Source organism: Myotis yumanensis, unplaced genomic scaffold (assembly GCF_028538775.1).
Source record: "Myotis yumanensis isolate MYYU_CA2020_CCGP unplaced genomic scaffold, mMyoYum1.0.hap1 SCAF_16, whole genome shotgun sequence".
Lineage (NCBI taxonomy): Eukaryota > Metazoa > Chordata > Mammalia > Chiroptera > Vespertilionidae > Myotis > Myotis yumanensis.
In genome coordinates, this window is record NW_027223767.1 from 24394797 (window position 1) to 24413741 (window position 18945).

Genomic DNA, 18945 nt, shown 5'->3' on the forward strand with positions numbered 1-18945 from the left:
ACTCTCATCGATGTTTCTAACTCTCTATCCCTCTCCCTTCCTCTCTGTAAAAAATCAATAAAATATATTTTAAAAAAAAATCTTTGGGTGAGGCTTAAAAATAAATAAATAAAATAAAATAACCAGTAAGTAGGTCATAGTAAGCACTCAAAAACTGTTTTGTGTGTATTTTTTTAAAAGACTTTTGGTCATTTTCACTGTTTTCTTTTTCCTTTTTTTAAATATATTTTTATTGATTTCAGAGAGGAAGGGGAAGAGAGAGAGAGAGAGACAGAGAAAGAGAGAGATTGAAACATCAATGATAAGAGAGAATCACTAATCACCTGCCTCCTGCACGCCCTCTACTGGGGATCGAGCCTACAACCTGGGGATGTGCCCTTGACCAGAATCGAACCCAGGACCCTTCAGTCTGCAGGTCGATGCTCTATACACTGAGCCAAACCGGCTAAGGCTATTTTTCTTATTATAGATATTTTAAGTAAGATAAAGACCCACAGAAACATATCCTCCCAATTTCACACAACTTTCTATTGATTTAGCCTAATAATTTGTCATCCTTAACTGGGAAAGATCTTAGTTCTCAAGTTCAAGAAGTTTTGCAATCTTACACCTAACATTCTCTTGGATAACAACATAATTTGGGGGAAAGTAATTCATGAGGTCACCTACCAGAGCTTAATCCATTCTAATCAGATAAACTCTAAATTCACTGTAAGGTCACCAAAAATCATCCATTTTAAGTTTAAGCAGGCTTCTCTGACTACTATTACCACTTCACTAGTCAAAGGCCCTTCATGGTCAACAAGAATCTTATTCTAAGGACATACCCATCACCATTTGAAGCCTAGAAAGTCAATGGTTCAATCACAACTAAAATGTTTGGGCAATGACATGCACAAAGACCTAGGTATCAATTAAGAAATCTTGGGAAGGCTCTTCCCATTTAATGTGTGACCCATCCTGTAGCAGGAAAAAAAGGACATTAAGTTACTTACTTACATGCAAAATCCCTAATCATTTCCACACTGGGAGCCTAAAGTCACTACCCACCTTAAATAAATCAGAGCTGCTCAGTGAAATCATCGAAGACTGCTCTGCTATTGCTGCTGCCTGTATGAATGGGAATACAGCTAAAATTCAAACCACAAACTAATCCCAGATCATTAAATCTAAGAGGAACAGCTTTTCCTGCAGCTGCAGAACAAAACTCTCCCATGAAAGAACTGAATTTGAAGGCCACTTAAATTAACCTCTTGCTAAAAAAGTGAAACTCTTATGTTCCTTCATTCCAACAAAAAATTGCAACTTCACCCAGCATTACAGGTAAAAGGAGAAAGCAATCCATGTGTAGCACTTACCTGCAGCTTGTCCAGTCTTCGCCAGGAGAGACCCCAGTTCCAGGATGCTCTGCTCTTTGACCTGCACTGCCTCCTCATCATTCTCCTGGATGTCACGCTTCACTGGGAGAAGAAAATCAAAACCTCTTAAAATTCTGACAAAACATGCAGACTAAAGGAAATTTCACCCTCACAAGGCCAATTACAAACTCAGTTACCAAAAGACAAATTCGAAAGCTTAAAAAAAAGTAGAAAAATCATGTACATCATAATAGACTCTTCTCTTTTATTTTAAATGTGCCTTTCATTCTATCAGACTTTCCTTGCCCACATACACTGAGATTTCTGTTGCAGTCATTTGGTTAAGACAAAATTCAAACAAAACAAGTTCTTCATACTCGTGGTAGTAAGCCCTAGGCTAGGCACTGTTTTGTGAAAATATTCAACATATCTGTGCATTTACCTGCCACAAACTAAAATCAAATGACCACGTTACTAATGACTATAAAGTCAAAAGTCTTTCAATAAACCACCCGACTGGCGTGCTCAGTGGTTAGAGCATCAGCCCGCACATCAGAGTGTTTGGTTTCATTCCTGGTCAAGGGCACATACCTGGGTTGCAGGTTTGATCCCCAACCCAGGTTGGGACATGTGCAGGAAGCAATCGATTTCTCTCTCTCTCCCCTCCCCCCCCCTTCGTTTTCTCTTCCTCCCTCGCCCCCTTCCCACTCTCCAAAAAAAAAAAGAAATCAATGGAAAAAATATCCTCAGGTGAGGATAAACAGTCTCCCAGTAAACTTTAGGCCCGCAAAAGCCTCTGCTGAGGGGTACTAGGGGTATGCAGCTCTACAAAGCCATTCAGGAAAAACAACCCTCTCAAAGCTCCAGTGTGATCGGTAGGAGGGATGCCGCTTCCTAATGGACTCAGGACCTGTTAAAATAACTTTCTGCTATCTGTTCCACCTTTGACTGCTCATAACTAGTCTACATCCGGAACACTGAACAGCCTCTCCAAATGTGTAGAGGTAATTTGAGTGAGCATCACCAGTTACCACTTGTCTTACAAGCGTCATGACTTGACAGAAACCAAGACTTTGCTACTCCATCATGGAGTCCGGGAAAAGTAGGGCTGTCAACCATCCTGACTCCAGCTCTGACAGGGACGCTTTCAGGGAACTCTCTCCTGGGTAGTGGGCAAGCAAGAGATCCTCCCCTTACAGTTTACCGTAATTCCCACTTCATAAAAGACAAAACGCTGGGCACGAAAAAATTCAAACCTGTGCTGCTCACAGTAGTTCTCAATGTGAGTGTGTGTCCACAGAATAAAAATACATATGCAACAGGGGTTGCAATGGCTCTGGCTCTGCAACTGCAACCGATAAGTCAAGATCAGAACTTCCAAAGGAAACACCCTATATTTACCAGTACCATCCACTCACAAAGGCACCTTAGCTCCCCGGAGGAGGCCCCCTCTGTCTCCAGAACCCCCAAGGATAAAGACATCAAGACCTTGCCACTGTCCTTCCTCCAAGCAGTAGGAATACCAAATTTCAGACCAGTCCGTCAACAGAAAAGCCAGCCTCCTGGAGGTCCCACAGACACGTGCATTCTCCTACTACTTGTTGATCCGCATCAAACCCGCTCCGGGTACGTTACAAGATCACACTCCTGCGTGCGCCGTGCAGAGCTGGCTCAGGCCCTAGTCCTAGCTGAACCCGTCATGACTGCACATGAAAAGCATTCTCTGTCATCATGCATTTGTCTCTGTTCACACCTGAAGCCTAGTAGAAGCCTGTCGGAAGGGGCTGGCCGGGGCTCCCACTGCAGTCTCCCCGCCGTGTGCCAAGTGTACGACCACTCACTATGCCGCGTGCTCAGGAATTTTCCTTCCATTCTCCCAGCGACGGGCAGCCGGCCGGCCCCCGAGTTCCCTGAACTCCGCGGCGCACAACTAACTCCCCAACTCACTTCCAGCCTTTACAGGGGAGAGGAGGGCGATGAGTCACCTCCTCCGGCCCGACGGTGCCACCCCAACATCGCGCTCTTTACACCCCACCCGGGGGCCAAGGATCGCGGCGGCCACCGCCTCACCCCCGGTGCCAGCCCGCGGCGTGTGCCCCCTCGGGACTCCCCCCAGCAGGAGGAGGCCCCCCTCTCCCGCGGAGCCTTCCGCCGCGGGTCCGGGGAGCAGCGGCAGCTCCCAGCGTCCCGTGCAAGGAAACTCCGAAGAAGAGCAAGCGCTCGCGCTCCCGCTCCCACCCGGACCTGGCGGTGCTGATAACGACGGCGGGAAATGCCCGTCCACAGCGGGTCTCGCCCGGGCCCTTCCCCTGGAGGGTCTCCGATCGGGCGGCCGGGCGGCAGCAAGCACGCCGCCGGCGCTGCCCCGGGTCCCGGCGGCTCGCTCGGGCCGGAGCGGGAGACAAGTCCAGGGAGTGGTGCGGCCCCGGCTCGGCCCGCTCTCCCACCCCGCGCGGAGCCCACGGTGAGTCAGCAGCCCGCCAGCGGACGCCGGGGCTGTCTCGGGGCTTCCCGCCGGCGTGGGACCCCGGGGGCTCCAGGGAGCCCCGAGCGGCCTGTGCCCCCGGCCCGGCCCCCCTCACACACACAGTGAGTCAGCAGCGCCAGAACCGGCTCGCCCGGCCCCGCTCCGCCGCCGCCGCCCGACACCGGCCGCGCGGGGACAGCAGGGCCCGGGAGGGGGCGCGGCTGCCTTTACCTATGGAGTGGAGGATGTCGATGGAGGCCTCCCGGTCGGTGCTGAGTAGAGACTGGGCTCTCTGGAACTCTACCACCGCCGCCGCCGCCATCTTACAGCTCTCACACTGTCCGGGCCGCGGCCGACGCCGGAAACACACTCCCGGAAGACCCGCCTCCGTGCCCCTCCCCCCAGGTGGCTCCCCCTCCTCCCCTCCCAGAGCACCACGGGAGTTGTAGTCTCTACGCCCGGCGAGAGGGGTGAAGGGTGAGGCTGAGAGCGGGGCTGCTCGGCGGTGGGCGGATGGCTCCCCGACACCGCCTAGCGGCCTGCCGGCGAGTAAAAGAGGACGTGCCTAGCAATGGGAGCTCAAGGCCAGTGAGTCCCCAACCACCCAAAAAAGGTCTCAGCCCCGATTCCCCCCCATCGCCCTTGAGAGGGGTATTTGAGCACCGGGCTTGGTATCCATTGAAAACTCTTTTCGCTTTCTTTGCAGCTTCTAGGTTTAATCATTCGCTCAGGGCCATAAACAATCTTATAAAGTGCTCACATGTGGCTCACAAAGAACAGCACCATTCAAATTCGTTCAAGGGTCTAACGACACTTGTGGGAGGCACACGCGCGCGCGCACACACACTTTCCGGGCTAGAATCCTACAGAATGCTGGCCAGCCTGTGATTAAATCCACCAGTGTTGGAGAACAGTGATGTCAGAAAGTGAAATATCATCTTTGCCCCCACGCACCAAATAATTTCCTCGCGGGAGTCACACCGAAGCCTAACAGCTACCCAAATTCCCCAGCTCAACAAAGAAAAAGCGGCCCTGGCTGGTGTGGCTCAATGGGTAGAGCGTCGCCCCCGCGTACTGAAGGGTGCGCGCTGGATTCCTGGTGAAGGGCAGCTACCCGAGTTGTAGGTTCGAGATCAGCCCCTGTCCGGGGTCCTGCGGGAGGCAACCAAACGATGTGTTTCACATCAATGCATTATCTCTCTCTCTCTCTCTCTTTCTCTCTCTCGCCCCCTCCCTCCCATCCACGCTCTCAAAATTTTAATCCAATTAATATTTAGACAGTAATTTTCACTAATTTATTTACTCGCTATTTCTTCTTGTACCTCATTTTCTTTCATTTCTCTTCGTAGAGCATGTATTCTATCAAAAAAAAAAAAAAAAAACGACTGAAAATGGACGTAGTCCATAGGCGCATCCTTCGCATGCACCTAGGTTGTTGGAGTGTTCCTAGGGCCAGGCAGATGTTTCACTTCTGGATAAAACAGACCCTGGACTCTTGTCCCCAGGAAATCTAACTAAAAGAACTAAAAAGTAGTTATTTCAGAGTGAGTCTATGGGTGGCAAATTTTCTAGGCTTTGGTGTGCCTCTAATTATTTATACTTACTCCCCAAATTTGAGAAGTGGTTTGGCTGGAATAGAATTTCTAGTTGTCACATTTAGTTTTCTTTCAGCACTTTGAGGAAAGTGTTTGTAAAACTGGAAAGCATAATTCTGTCTTAAATAAGAGAGATGTGACACAAAAAAAGATAAGTCTCTTGTTGAAGGAAGCAATCTGTGCACCTAAAAATACTTTGATTATACAGGATTTATAACGTGGTTTGCCATCCTCTAAAGCGATAAGAAATGCAAAGATATAGAATACATATTTACAACTCAGCCAGCTAAAGAAAGAGCCTTGATCAAGCAGAGTAAAAAGTCTCAAGTTAAATTTGATATGTTCTTTTGATACCATAAGTTATAGCCCTCCTTGCTCTGCTTCTTGGCGGAGATAGTATATCCTTGAGATATCAAAATATCTTATGTAAAATCTTTTTTCCTCAACATGTGAAATAAAATCCCCTTATCCCAGTGTTAACTCCAAAGCTTATAAACTATGTTTTAAAGAATTGAATAAAATCAAAACATCAAAAGTAAGAAATATTGGTCCAAGAGAGCATAGAGGGGATACATGGTGATGGAAATAAATTTAATTTAAATTTTAAAAAGAAATATTAGTTTATAACATATGCCTATTACTACTCACCCAAATTATAAATGGTCTCAATTATTTATGCTTTTTCTCTGATTTTCGCTCCAATGTAGCACCATCCCTTGGTATTGTTTAGGGAATAATGACAAGAAAAATAGTCTGTACATGTTCAGTACAGATATAACCATTCTAACCATGGTAGGCCTAACTACATAGTACATGTCAGCAACAATGTAACTTTCTTTCCCTCCCTCCCCCCCCCCCACACCCCACCCCCCACCCCGCCCCCCGCCAAATATTTTCAATCTGCGATTGGTTGGGTTGGTTGAATCCTCAAATGTGACACATGTGGACACTTAGCAGAGGGCCAACTGTATGGATAACTTGTAAAATGAGGCAAGGAGAACAGTTCAGTTTTCTGGTCTCCCTGAGGTATCAAGCTTGAGTTTAAAAATACATCCTGAAGTTTTCTGAAACAAGAACACACACTGATGCTCTGTTTTTTTCCATATGTTCTACTGTTTCTCATGTCTGCTGTTGCAGATGAAAGTCAGATGGCAATCTGATTCTTATTCTTTTCTCAGTAATCTGCTTTTCTCTCTGATAACCTTAAGGATGTTTTTTTATTTTTGATGCTCTGAAATGTCATTATTACATTATTTTGTTTGTTTGTTTTTCTTTTTTTAACATATGTTTTTATTGATTTTAGAGAGAGAGGGAGAGAGAGAAACATCGGTCAGTTGCCTCCTGTACACTCCGCTACCAGGGATTGCACCCACAATCTGGGTATGTGCCCTGACCAGGAATCAAAACTGGTGACCCCTAGGTGCACAGGACGATCGATGCTCAACCAACTAAGCCACACCAGCCAGAGCTGTTTTTGTTTTTTTTCTTATTTATTCTGTTCAGCACTTGTCTCCAAATCTATAAGTGCAAACAAAATTCAAGTTTTAAAAAAAGAATAAAAATACTCTAAAATATATATTAAGGAAAATGAATGGTTTACATAACCTTAAAAAAGAAGAGTAATTGGCCCTGGCTGGTGTGGGTCAGTGATTAGAGTGTTGGCCCTGGGTTGCTCCCTGTCGGGGCGCCTATGGGAGGCAACCAATCGATGTGTCTCTCTCACATGGATGTTTCTCTTTCTCTCTTTCTCCCCTCCCTCCCTCCCTTCCAGTCTCTAAAAAAATCAATGGAAAAAATATCACCAAGTGAGGATTAAAAAAAAAGAAAGAAAAATAATTGGGGAAAAGGAGGCTTGCTATACCAGATATTGAGACATATTGCAAAGCCATAATTTGCAAAAGACAAATGGAACAAAAATAGAGAACTCTAAGAAGGACCCATTTACATATAGGCACCTTCCATACAATGGCAATAGATCACTTCTTAGGTGAAGTAGGAAAAACTGGATCACTACCTAACATCATCAATAAGAGTGAACTTCAGACGAGTTAAGAAACTAAATGTGAAAGGGAAACTACAAAGCTGACTGAACAAAATGTAGGATGAACTTTGTGACCTAGAGTAGGGAAGAATTTACAACTCCAAAAACACAAACCAAACGGGAGAACAAACAAGATTTGATTGCATGAAAACTATTTCTATCCCTGCAAGATACCACATAAACAAAGTTAATAGGTTACAGGATGGAAGGAGGTATTTTCAATGTCTAAAACATATAGGGGATTAACATCCAAACATACAAGGCCTGGCCTGCGTGGCTCAGTGGTCGAGTATCAACCTATGAACCAGGAGGTCACAGTTGATTCCTGGTCAGGGCACGTGCCCAGGTTGGGGGCTCGGTGCCCAGGTTGGGGGCTCAGTGCCCAGGTTGGGGGCTTGATCCCCAGTAGGGGACATGCAAGGGGCAATGATGTTTCTGTCTCTCTCCCTCTCTCCCTTCCTCTCTGAAATAAGTAAAAGTATATTTTTATAAAAATACAAGGACTCGAGGGTCATCTTTCTTTCAGCATTGCTTTTGTCTCTCTGTGGTTGCAAGAGGGCCACTGTGGCTTCTGGGGGTTTCTCCTCACACACCTGCACAGGAAAGCAGTTGTTCCTTATGCATCTCTGGTATTGTGGAGAAATACCTTTCTGCTAGGTCCTGTCAGGTCCCCATGATCAGGACTGGGTCACACAGCCAGGCCCCAGCTGCGAGAGTGGCCGGAAAAGCAATGTGTGAGCATTTTCAGCCTCCATCATGGGAGACAGGCTGTGCAACAGGAAGAAGGGCTGGAGAAGTGCAGTTGCTGAAATAACAGAGAACATTGCCATATCTGCCCTCCAGGTCTCCACTTTCTCCTGTCACTGCTATCAGACTGATGTTTGCACTTCCTGCTCGACCTTCCATGGCTTTCATACTTCCATTTTCTTACTGCATCTGAGAGAATCTCTACAGCTAATCTTCCAGTGCACTGTTCACTCTTCAGTGTATCGATTCTGCCATTCAACCCATCTACTGAGTGTTTTATTTCAAACATTATGCTTTAGATTGTCAAGTTCTCCAGTTTAATTCATCTTTATAATACCTATTCTCGATTCATGGATGCAATAGCCTTGCATCTCTCTGATTATATTAATAATGCTTATTCTAAGGGTTTGTTTCAACTCCATTAGCTATGTTCCCTCAAGTAAAATTCTTCTGTTTTTAAATTTTTTATTTATTTATTTTTTTACTCTATTTCAAGGTGCTACTCAAGTAATTGGAGATTCTTTACCATGGGCCTTTTTTTTTTTTTTCTCTCAGATCCCTCCTAAACTGAAATTTTCTCAACTTGGGGTGTAGTTGAGGGATGCAGATTGGATTGCTGGAGCTTTAAGCACTCCTTCTGTCTCCCTGATATTGAGCCACTGGAGACACTGCTCTAGTTCTGAACCACTGCTCCTGCCAGGAGATAGAGGTAACACTTGTATGACCTCCGGAAAGGAGGATGGAGTGGGATGCAGGAAAGATAGGCCTGGAGGCTGCCACTGTACTGCCTGGCTCCCACAGCGAGGCTTCCCCCACCTCCCACAGGAGAACGGAACTCCTGCCTCTTGTGGGAGTAGCACAGGAGGATTCCCACAGGCACATGGACTGTCACCATCCTCTTTCATTCAATCCCATCAGGAACTTCTCACAATCTCTGATAACTCATCTTGTTTTAGAGCACATGTATGAATATATTAAATGCATTCTCCACGCCTCCCCCCCATCATTTCTAGAGTCCCGGGAAAAGGACAGAAAGTGTGGGATGTGCTCAGTCACCATTTTGGACCAGGAACTCTTCTGTAAAATTCAAGTAAAATATTGTTTTTGTTAAAAATCATATATATATATATCATATATATATCATATATATATATATCATATATATATATTCATTGAGTTTAGAGAAAGAGGACGGGAGGAGGAGAGAGGAGAGAGACATCCATTGGCTGCCTCCTCTGACTTGACTGGGGATGGAAACTGCAATGTGGGTATGTGCCTTGACCTTGAACTGGTGACCTTTCAGTGCACAGGATGCCACTCAACCAACTGAGCCACACCGGCCAGGGCAAAAATCATCATTTATATTTAATTTGTATTTTTCTATCTGGTCATCCATCTGTCCTATCTGTATCTATATACAGTGGGGCCTTGACTTACGAGTGTCCCGACTAACGAGTTTTTCGAGATATGAGCTGTCTCTCGGTCGATTTTTTGCTTTGAGTTGCGAGCTAAAATTCGGGTTATGAACCAGCTTCAGATACCCCACCACTAGTTGGCGCAGCGAACATCACAGTGAACGCCACAACATCAGCCCAGCATCACATGTCTCACTCGTTCACTTTTTGATTTGACATATGAGTAATTTGAGTTACGAGCTCCGTCACAGAACGAATTAAACTCGTAAGTCAAGGCCCCACTGTATATATATAAAAGCCTAAGTGACTGAATGACTGGTTGCTATGACATGCACTGACCACCAGGGGGCAGACACTCAACACAGGAGCTGCCCCCTGGTGGTCAGTGTGCTCCCACAGCAAACCTCCTGCGGTCCCTCCCCCTGGCTGCCAGCCTCCCGATCAGCCCTAAATGGGGGTGGCTGGCTAACCTCGCCCGGTCTCTCCCCCGAGCCAGCCACGCCCTCCCCCATTGGCCTGATCGACAACCAGGTCGAGGAACCCCACCCATGCATGAATTTGTGCACCAGGCCTCTAATATATACATAAAAGAGGAGATGTCTGGAAGGCTTTTAACTTAATATTTAAATAGTTATTTCTGGGATTCAGAGTGATTTCCTTTCTAACTTGTACTTTGCTGCATTTTCTGCATTTATAATAAACATATAACATTTTTACAAAGAAATTTATTCTTAAAAGCATGCTAAGGTTGTGAGTGTTGGGATTACAGTTAATTTTTCATTTTGTATTTCCCAATTTCAACTGGGTACCTGCATTTATATTTTTAACAAAAAGTTTAAATGGTGACTAATTCAAAATTGAGAGACATCAAGGTGGGTAAATAGTTCAATAGTACCATGAAATATACTAGAAGAGTTAAAAAGTATTGATCTTTTCAAATAGGAGTGGTTGAATCTTCATATTTTAGTTTAGGTAATAACATTAATTAAATATGTACAGATGGGAAACACCTATATCGGGGCTTTTACAGTTAAGTTATAAGTGCAATAAAGTCACTCTTCTGAAAGTCTCTATGAAGATCAAATGCAAGAGAGAAATTTCAGAAGGAACTGGTCCAAGTGACCAATAACTGATGAATGGATAAATAAAACGTGGTCTACCCATACAATAGATTATTATTTGACATTTGACATTAAAAATGAAGTACTGATATATGCTACAATATGGATTAACCTTGACAACATTATACTAAATGAAAAAAGCCAGCCACAAAGGACCACATAATTTATGATTCCATTTATGTGACAAAAAGTAAATTCATTTTGCCTAGGGCTAGGGCCTTTGGAGGAAAATGGGGTGTGACTGATCATGGTTACAGGGTTTCTGTTTTGCAATAATGAAAATGTTCTAAAACTGATTGTGGTGATGGTTGTGCAACTCTGTAAATGTAGTACAAACTATTGAACTTAAAAATTTTTTTTAATATATTTTTTATTGATTTCAGAGAGGAACGGAAAGGAAGAGATAGAAACATCAATGATGAGAGAGAATCATTGATTGGCTGCCTCCTGCACACCCCCTACTGGGGACGAAGCCCGCAACCTGGGCATGTGCCCTTGACCGGAATTGAACCCAGGACCCTTGAGTCCACAGGCCAACGCTCTATCCACTGAGCCAAACCGGCCAAGGCTGAACTTTAAACTTTAAATGGGTGAATTGTATGATATGTAAATTATCTATATATATCTATATCTATATCTATATCTATATCTATAAAAGCCTAAGCGACCGAGCGAGCAGTCAACCTGTTGCTATGATGCCCACTGACCACCAGGGGACAGATGCTCAATGCAGGAGCTGCCCCCTGGTGGTCAGTGCGTTCCCACAGCCAACTTTCCGTAGCTGGCCAACTTCCCATGGTCCCTCCCCCCACTGGCCAGCCCTGAATGGCCTGGGCAAGATGGCCCCAATCGACCGTGATCACTGGCCAGGCTGAGGGACCCCACCTGTGCATGAATTCGTGCACAGGGCCTCTAGTATTTCCATAAAGCTGTTTAAAAAAAAAAAGGAGGAGCTGGTGGCTTACACATGTGCCTCTTTGTGAGGAGTATCCAGGCTTTTCCTTGGGCTCCTGAATTTACACTCTATACTAGGAAGGCTTGTTTGGAAACCCATCTCGTGCAAGAACAGGGGAATTTTTCAGGATCACACCCTTTATACAGGGCTTCACAATGTCCACAGTTTGCTCCATTTGTTCTTCCTCCACTTGGTAGAAGTCAGATGATTGAAAATTAGGAACCACAAGTAAGAACAGGGCTGGAGGTGCTCCTGTGGTTGCTAGAGGCCAGCAGTGAAGCAGCTCGGCTCTGCCCATCCCTGGAAGAGCTCCTCAGCACGGGGAGCTTACATAGTAGCTGAGAGTGAAATGGTCACATAAATTACTTCACCTGATCCTTAAAACAGCAGGTACTAGCGATCTGTGTTTTACAGTTGGGGAAACTGAGGCTAGCTTAGAGAAGCTAATGAACTTGCCAAGAACCCACAATTAGGAAATGGTGGAGTCACTGTAGGGAATTAGACCAAGATCAAAGAGAGTGAGAAGACATAAACTTACCTCCAACAGGACAATTCCAACAGACAAAGCCACTCACTCAGAGGCCACCATCCAATGCCCATGGTCTTGGCCGTCATCTCCGTACACAGGCATTTGGTAGCTTTACCTTTTCTGAAAGTTACCATTTCGCCTTGATTTTTTTTTTCAGAGACATTTTTTGTTTCTTGGCCTTTTTATTACCTGTATTCATCAGAAGAATATTCCACTGTCCTTTTTAAAAAATATATATTTTATTGATTTTTTACAGAGAGGAAGGGAGAGAGATAGTTAGAAACATCAATGAGATTGAAACATTGATCAGCTGCCTCCTGCACATCTCCCACTGGGGATGTGCCCGCAACCCAGGTACATGCCCTTGACCGGAATCGAACCCGGGACCCTTCAGTCCGCAGGCCGACGCCCTATCCACTGAGCCAAACCGGTTTTAGCCCACTGTCCTTTTTTGAAGAGTCTTCTCAAATCATTTTCTCATCTTCACCTTAGGGTCTGGCACAACCTACTAAATTCCAGGGACCTCTTACTTAGCCTGCCTTTGCTTCTCAGACCTGACAAACATTTCTTCAGAATTACCAGCATATAATTAGATCTGTGATGTCTAGTCAGGGTATTATGTATCTTAGGGAGGGTCACTCCAACCAACATTTATTTATTTTTTATCTATCTATCTATCTATCTATCTATCTATCTATCTCCTCACTTGAGGATATTCTTCTCCATTGATCCTTCCAGGGAGAGTAGGATGGAGGAAAGGGAGAGAGAGAGAGAAAGAGAGAGAGAGAGAGAAACATTGATGAGAGACACATGGACTGGTTGCCTCCCACACGTGCCCCAGCCAGGGCTAGGGATCCAACCTGCAACCGGGGTAAGCGCCCCTGACCTGGAATCAAATTCGAGACCCTTTGGTCTGTAGGCCGACAGTCTAATCACTGAGCCAAACTGGCCAGAGCCCCACATATATTTTAAGGAATTACAGGGAGTGTGCTATTTTTTTTTACAGATTAGATGTTACTGTTTAGTCAGTCTTAGCCTTTTTTAGTAACTCATCCCCCCTCCAATACACTGATATACACAAAGTTGTAAGGGTTTGCTGTGCACAATGCTTCTGATCAGCCTGTATTTTACCATTGTCTTTGCTACAGTAACAAAACCTATATAATAGAGATCCCTCCCCAGATAAAATCAGAGCTTGAGTCCAGTTCCTCTGACTTCTAGTCCAGGCTCACTTTGCATTAATCCACACTGCATCTTTTTTTTTTTTTTAAGTTTTTATTGATTTGAGGGGGAAGGGAAAGGGAGAGAGAGAAACATCAATGAGAGAGAGAAACATCAACCAGCTGCCTATTGCACACCCCCTACCAGGTATCAAGGTGAAACCTGAGTGTGCCCTGACTGGGAAGGAAACCAATGACCTCTCAGTGTACGGGATGACACTCAACCAACTGAGCCACACTGGCCAGGGCCACACTACATCTTATATAGATGACTGTGACATATTATGTGTAAAATCTTGATGGAGCTTCACAGTTACAAGACAAATAAGCAGTTCTCATTAAGTTAGATAAACCAAAGCTACATTTTTATTTTACTAGAGGCCCAATGCATGAAATTCTTGCAAGAGTAGGCCTTCCTTCCCCCGGCTGCTGGCACCGCCTTCCCTCTGGCACCCAGGACCCCGGCTTCCCTCCGGCAGGCACCTGGGACCTGGGCTTCCCTTGCAGCCCCAACGTTGCCCGGAAGGTCGTCCAGCCTAATTAGCATATTATGCTTTTATTATAGATTACTAGAGGTCCAGTGCATGACTTTGTGCATAGGTGGGGTCCCTCGGCATGGCCTGTGGGGATTGGGCTGAAACCCACAGTCCAACACTGCCTGCTGCTCCTGCTCATCCCAGCCCCGCTGCATCTGCCATGGGTGCGGTGGGCTCCCCCTCAGTCAGTCCTGATGGGGAGAGGCTCATGTGGCTGCGGTGGAACTTGCCAACCATGAGCCCTGCGCCTGGTGCCTGTCCCCAGAAGGGTGGAGCGGGGACCGGGACACAATTGGCCCTCTGGGCAGGTGGTGGGATACCCTTGCTGACCCGGGATCCAGATCCATCCAGCTGCTTTTCATGCCGATTGTCGGGAGCCACCTGGTGGACACTTTTGTATTGTTTCTTCCTTGCGGAGCATCTAGGGAGGGGAAGCAGCTGCAGTGTCCGAGGCCAACTTCCAGGAGGCTTGGCAGCTCTGTCAGGATCGTGCTGGCGGTGCTGGTCCATCAGTACCTGGGCCGTTCTCTGGAGACTGGACTTTTAGGACTACTGAGGGAGTGAGTGGCTGCCATAGGGCTGGTGGGCCACTTCGACAGGTTGGTACGGTCAGCTGAGTGGCACTCCTGCTGTGGGAGGGCACTGACCACTAGGGGGCAGCTCCTGCATTGAGTGTCTGCCCCCTGGTGGTCAGTGTGCATCATAGCGACCAGTCAACCAGTCATTCGGTCACTTAGGCTTTTATACATATTGACTAGAGGCCTGGTGCACAAAAATTTGTACACTGGGGGGGGGGTCCCTCAGCCTGGCCTGTGCCCTCTAACAGTCTAGGACCCCTCAGGGGATGAACACCTGCTGGCTTAGGCCCACTCTCTGGGGGATTGGGCCTAAGCTGGCTATCAGACATCCCTTTGGCAGCCCAGGAGTCCTCGGGGGATGTCCACTTGCCAGTGGGGAGCAGGCCTAAGCTGCAGTCAGACATCCTTAGAGCTGCTGAGGAGGCGGGAGAGTTTCCCACCACCACCACTGTGCTGGCAGCCATCAGCCTGGCTTGTGGCTGAGCAGAGATCTCCCTGTGGGAGGGCACTGACCACCAGGGGGCAACTCCTGCATTGAGTGTCTGCCCCCTGTTGGTCAGTGTGTGTCATAGTGACCAGTCATACCCAGTCGTTCTGCTGTTAGGGTCAGTTTGCATATTACCCTTTTATTATATAGGATAGAGGCCTGGTGCAGGAGTCAGGGCTGGCTGGTTTGCCCTGGTTTGTCTCAGATCAGGGTAGGGGTCCCACTGGAGTGCCTGGCCAGCCTGGGTGAGGGGTTGAGGGCTGTTTTCAGGCTGGCCACACCCCCTTCAGGGAAGGGGGTCTTGCTGCGGTACCTGGCCAGGCTGGGTGAGGGGCTGATGGCTGTTTGCAGGCTGGCCACAGTCCCTTCAGTGTAGGGGTCCTCCCTGGGGTGCCTGGCCAGCCTGGGTGAGGGGATGATGGCTGTTTGCAGGCGGGCCAAGGCCCCCAGTGGGCACCCTCACCCAATGAAGATGTGGCCAGCATGGGTGAGTGGCTGGTGGCTGTTTGCAGGCTGAACAAGCCCCCCAGCGGGGACCCTCACCCATGAGGGTGTGGCCAGCCTGGGTGAGTGGCTGATGGCTGTTTGCAGGCTGGTCATAGCCCCTTCAGGGTGAGGGTCCCCACTGGGGTCCCTGGTTAGCCTGGGTGAGGGGCTGATGGCTGTTTGCAGGCTGGCCACGGTCCCCATGCACCCAAGCTTCCAGTGGAGGCTGGCTGGAAGCAGGTATCTGGGATTTATGTATCTTCTATAATTGAAACTTTGTTGCCTTGAGCAGAGTACACAGCTGCTGGCATGAAGCTTGGCTTCCTCCATCACCGGGGCAATCAAGCCTCCCGCTTGCTCCAGCTCCATGGCTGCCGGCCACCATCTTGGTTGGGTTAATTTGCATATAGTCACTCTGATTGGCTGGTGGGCGTGGCTTGGGGTATAGTGAAGGTACAGTCAATTAGCATCTTTGTCTTTTATTAGTGTAGATTATATACTAGAAGCCTGCTGCATGAAGATTCGTGCAATAGGCCTTCCTTCCCCTGGCTGCTGGCACCGGTTTTCCTCTGGCACCCAGGACCCAGGGCTTTGGTCTGGCCACAGCAGAGAAGCCAAGTCTCTTTAGTCTTCAGTCTTCACTCCGGCCGGAGCCTTCAGTCTTCTCTCTGTGCCTGTGTATACAAATTAACCGCCATTGGGTTAATTTGCATAGTCACTCTGATTGGCTGGTGGATGTAGTGGAGTGACACAATTTGCATGTTTCTCTCTTTTTTTAAAAAAAAATATTTTTTTTTTACAGAGAGGAAGGGAGATAGAGAGTTACAAACATCGATAAGAGAAAAACATTGATCAGCTGCCTCTTGCACACCCCCTACTGGGGATGTGCCCACAACCAAGGTACATGCCCTTGACTGGAATCGAACCCTTGAGTCCGCAGGCTGACGCTCTATCCACTGAGTCAAACCGGTTAGGGCTCTCCCTCTTTTTTTTTTTTTTTTTTTTTTTTTTTTTTTTTTTTTTGCATGTTTCTCTTTTATTAGTATAGATTTAAAAATATTTTTTGATTTTTTACAGAGAGGGAGAGGGATAGAGAGTTAGAAACATTGATCAGCTGCCTCCTGCACATCCCCTACTGGGGATGTGCCTGCAACTAAGGTACATGCCCTTGGCTGGAATGGAACCTGGGACCCTTGAGTCCACAGGCTGATGCTCTATCCACTGAGCCAAACTGGTTAGGGCCTTTTTAATATATTTTTATAAATTTCAGAGAAGAAGGGAGAGGGAAAGATAGAAACATCAATGATGAGAATCATTGATAGGCTGCCTCATGCACTGATGCCCTCTACTGGGGATCAAGCCCGAAACCCAGGCATGTGCCCTTGATTGGAATCGTACCTGGGACCCTTTAGTCCACAGGCCAACGCTCTATCCACTGAGACAAACCAGCTAAGGCAACAGGTACATTTTTAAGAATGTCTTCTCACTTGCCTAATTCAGATATCTGCCTGAATGTTGGGTGTTTGTTTTTGTTTTTTTTAAATTTCAGAGAGGAAGGGAGAGGGGGAGAGAGATAGAAACAATAATGATGAGAGAGAATCGCTGGGGATTGAGCCTGCAACCTGGGCATGTGCCCTGACCTAGAATTGAACTGGGACCTCCTGATTCCTAGGTAGATGCTCAACCACTGAGCAACACTGGCTGGGCATATCTGCCCAAATTTTGAACAAGAGTTTTGTGTTATCAGAATGAATTTTCCAAGTAGAAATTGCTTCTAGTACAAATGGTGGTAGCATTTCCATTACACAGGAGTGGGCAAAAGTAAGTTTACAGTTGTTATACAAATAAATAATATGATAATAAACAATACAAGAATAAACTGTTTTGAGTACTCACAACTATAAAGCTTCCTTGTCCACCCATGTATTATGTATATCATAAATGTATTGCCGAAGCCGGTTTGGCTCAGTGGATGGAGCGTCGGCCTGCGGACTGAAGGGTCCCGGGTTCGATTCCGGTCAAGGGCATGTACCTGGGTTGCGGGCACATCCCCAGTGGGAGATGTGCAGGAGGCAGCTGGTCGATGTTTCTCTCTCATCGATGTTTCTAACTATCTCTCTCCCTTCCTCACTGTAAAAAATCAATAAAAATATATTTAAAATAAATAAATAAAATAAATAAATGTATTTATTACCTGAGTGACTGACAGCTTTTCCTGATATCATATAGTTTCTCTTTGTTCATCAGTTCAATCAGATTAAAAGACAGAGATCTTAGACATGACTCCTTGTACACCTGGGTTTTTGGATCTGTAAAATTTTCTTTCCCAAACACCTCCTTAGAAGTCTTAGCAGACAGCAAAGAACAGAAATTCTATGCCATTAGATTGTAGTTTGCAGATGGGCAAATGATGAAAGGTACTGTAGATGTTTTTTTCCATTTAATCCTCCTAACAACTCTATACAAATAGATATTATATGACAAAAAGACACACTGCTAGGAAAGATCAGAGCTATATCTAGTATAAGGAGAAAGGATTCTTGCCCTAGCTGGTTTGGCTCAGTGGATAGAGCATTGGCCTGAGAATTGAAGAGTCCCGGGGTCAAGGTTACATATCTCAGTTGCAGGCTCCTTCCTGGCTCTGGCCCTGGTTGGGGTGCATACAGGAGGCAACCAATATCTCTCACATGGATATTTCTGTCTGTCTTTCCCTTTCTCTAAAAATCATTGGAAAAATATCTCGGGTGAGGATTTAAAAAGAGAGAGAGAGAGAGAGAAAGGATTTTTAATAGCTAGTAGAGCCCAGCAGATGTGGCTCAGTTGATTGAGCATCACTCCATGCACCAGGTCACCTGTCAGGGCACATGCCCAGATTGTGGGCTGGAACCCTAGTAAGGGGTGTGTGAGAGGCTGTTTCTCTCTGATTGATGTTTCTCTTTCTTCCTCTCTCTCTCTGAAATCCATAAAAACACATTTTTTAAAAAGCTAGTAGAAAGAGTGGGGAAGACTTCAGGAGGAAATGGTGACTGAAAGAGGCCTTTAAGTACGAATAAAATGTCTAAAGGTCCAGAAAATAGAGCCATGAAGTAAATTCCCCATGCAGATTCATAGGGACTATCCCTCCTACTCTCATACTCCTGAAAATTCCTCAGTACTTTAGAGCCCTGCAAATGCTCCGAACCCTACCCCAAACCAAACTTTCCTTTATATTTTCAGGACCCTAAATTACCATTGTTTAAAAATAGCCAACCCCTGGCCGGTTTGCAAAATGGTTACTGTCAGCCTGAGCACCAAAGTGTCTCAGGTTTGATTCATGGTCAAGGGCACATACTTGGGTTGCAGGCTCGATCCACGGCCCTGGTTGGTGTGCATGAGGCAGGCAATCAATGTTTCTCTCTATTTCTCCCCTT

The 18945-nt window shown here is 46.3% G+C and overlaps 1 protein-coding gene across 1 annotated transcript in view; it reads right to left on the bottom strand.

Moving 5' to 3' along the window:
* PSMD11 (proteasome 26S subunit, non-ATPase 11) overlaps window positions 1–4167 on the bottom strand; it is a 33592-nt gene extending 29425 nt beyond the window's left edge. Inside the window, exons 1-2 of the mRNA XM_070392925.1 lie at window positions 4057–4167; window positions 1359–1460 (exon numbers count right to left, since the gene is read on the bottom strand). Of these exons, the coding sequence (XP_070249026.1) occupies window positions 1359–1460; window positions 4057–4147 (193 nt within the window). The 5' untranslated portion in view covers window positions 4148–4167. The remainder of the gene's footprint in view (window positions 1–1358; window positions 1461–4056) is intronic.
* Between the last annotated feature and the right edge of the window lie 14778 nt (window positions 4168–18945).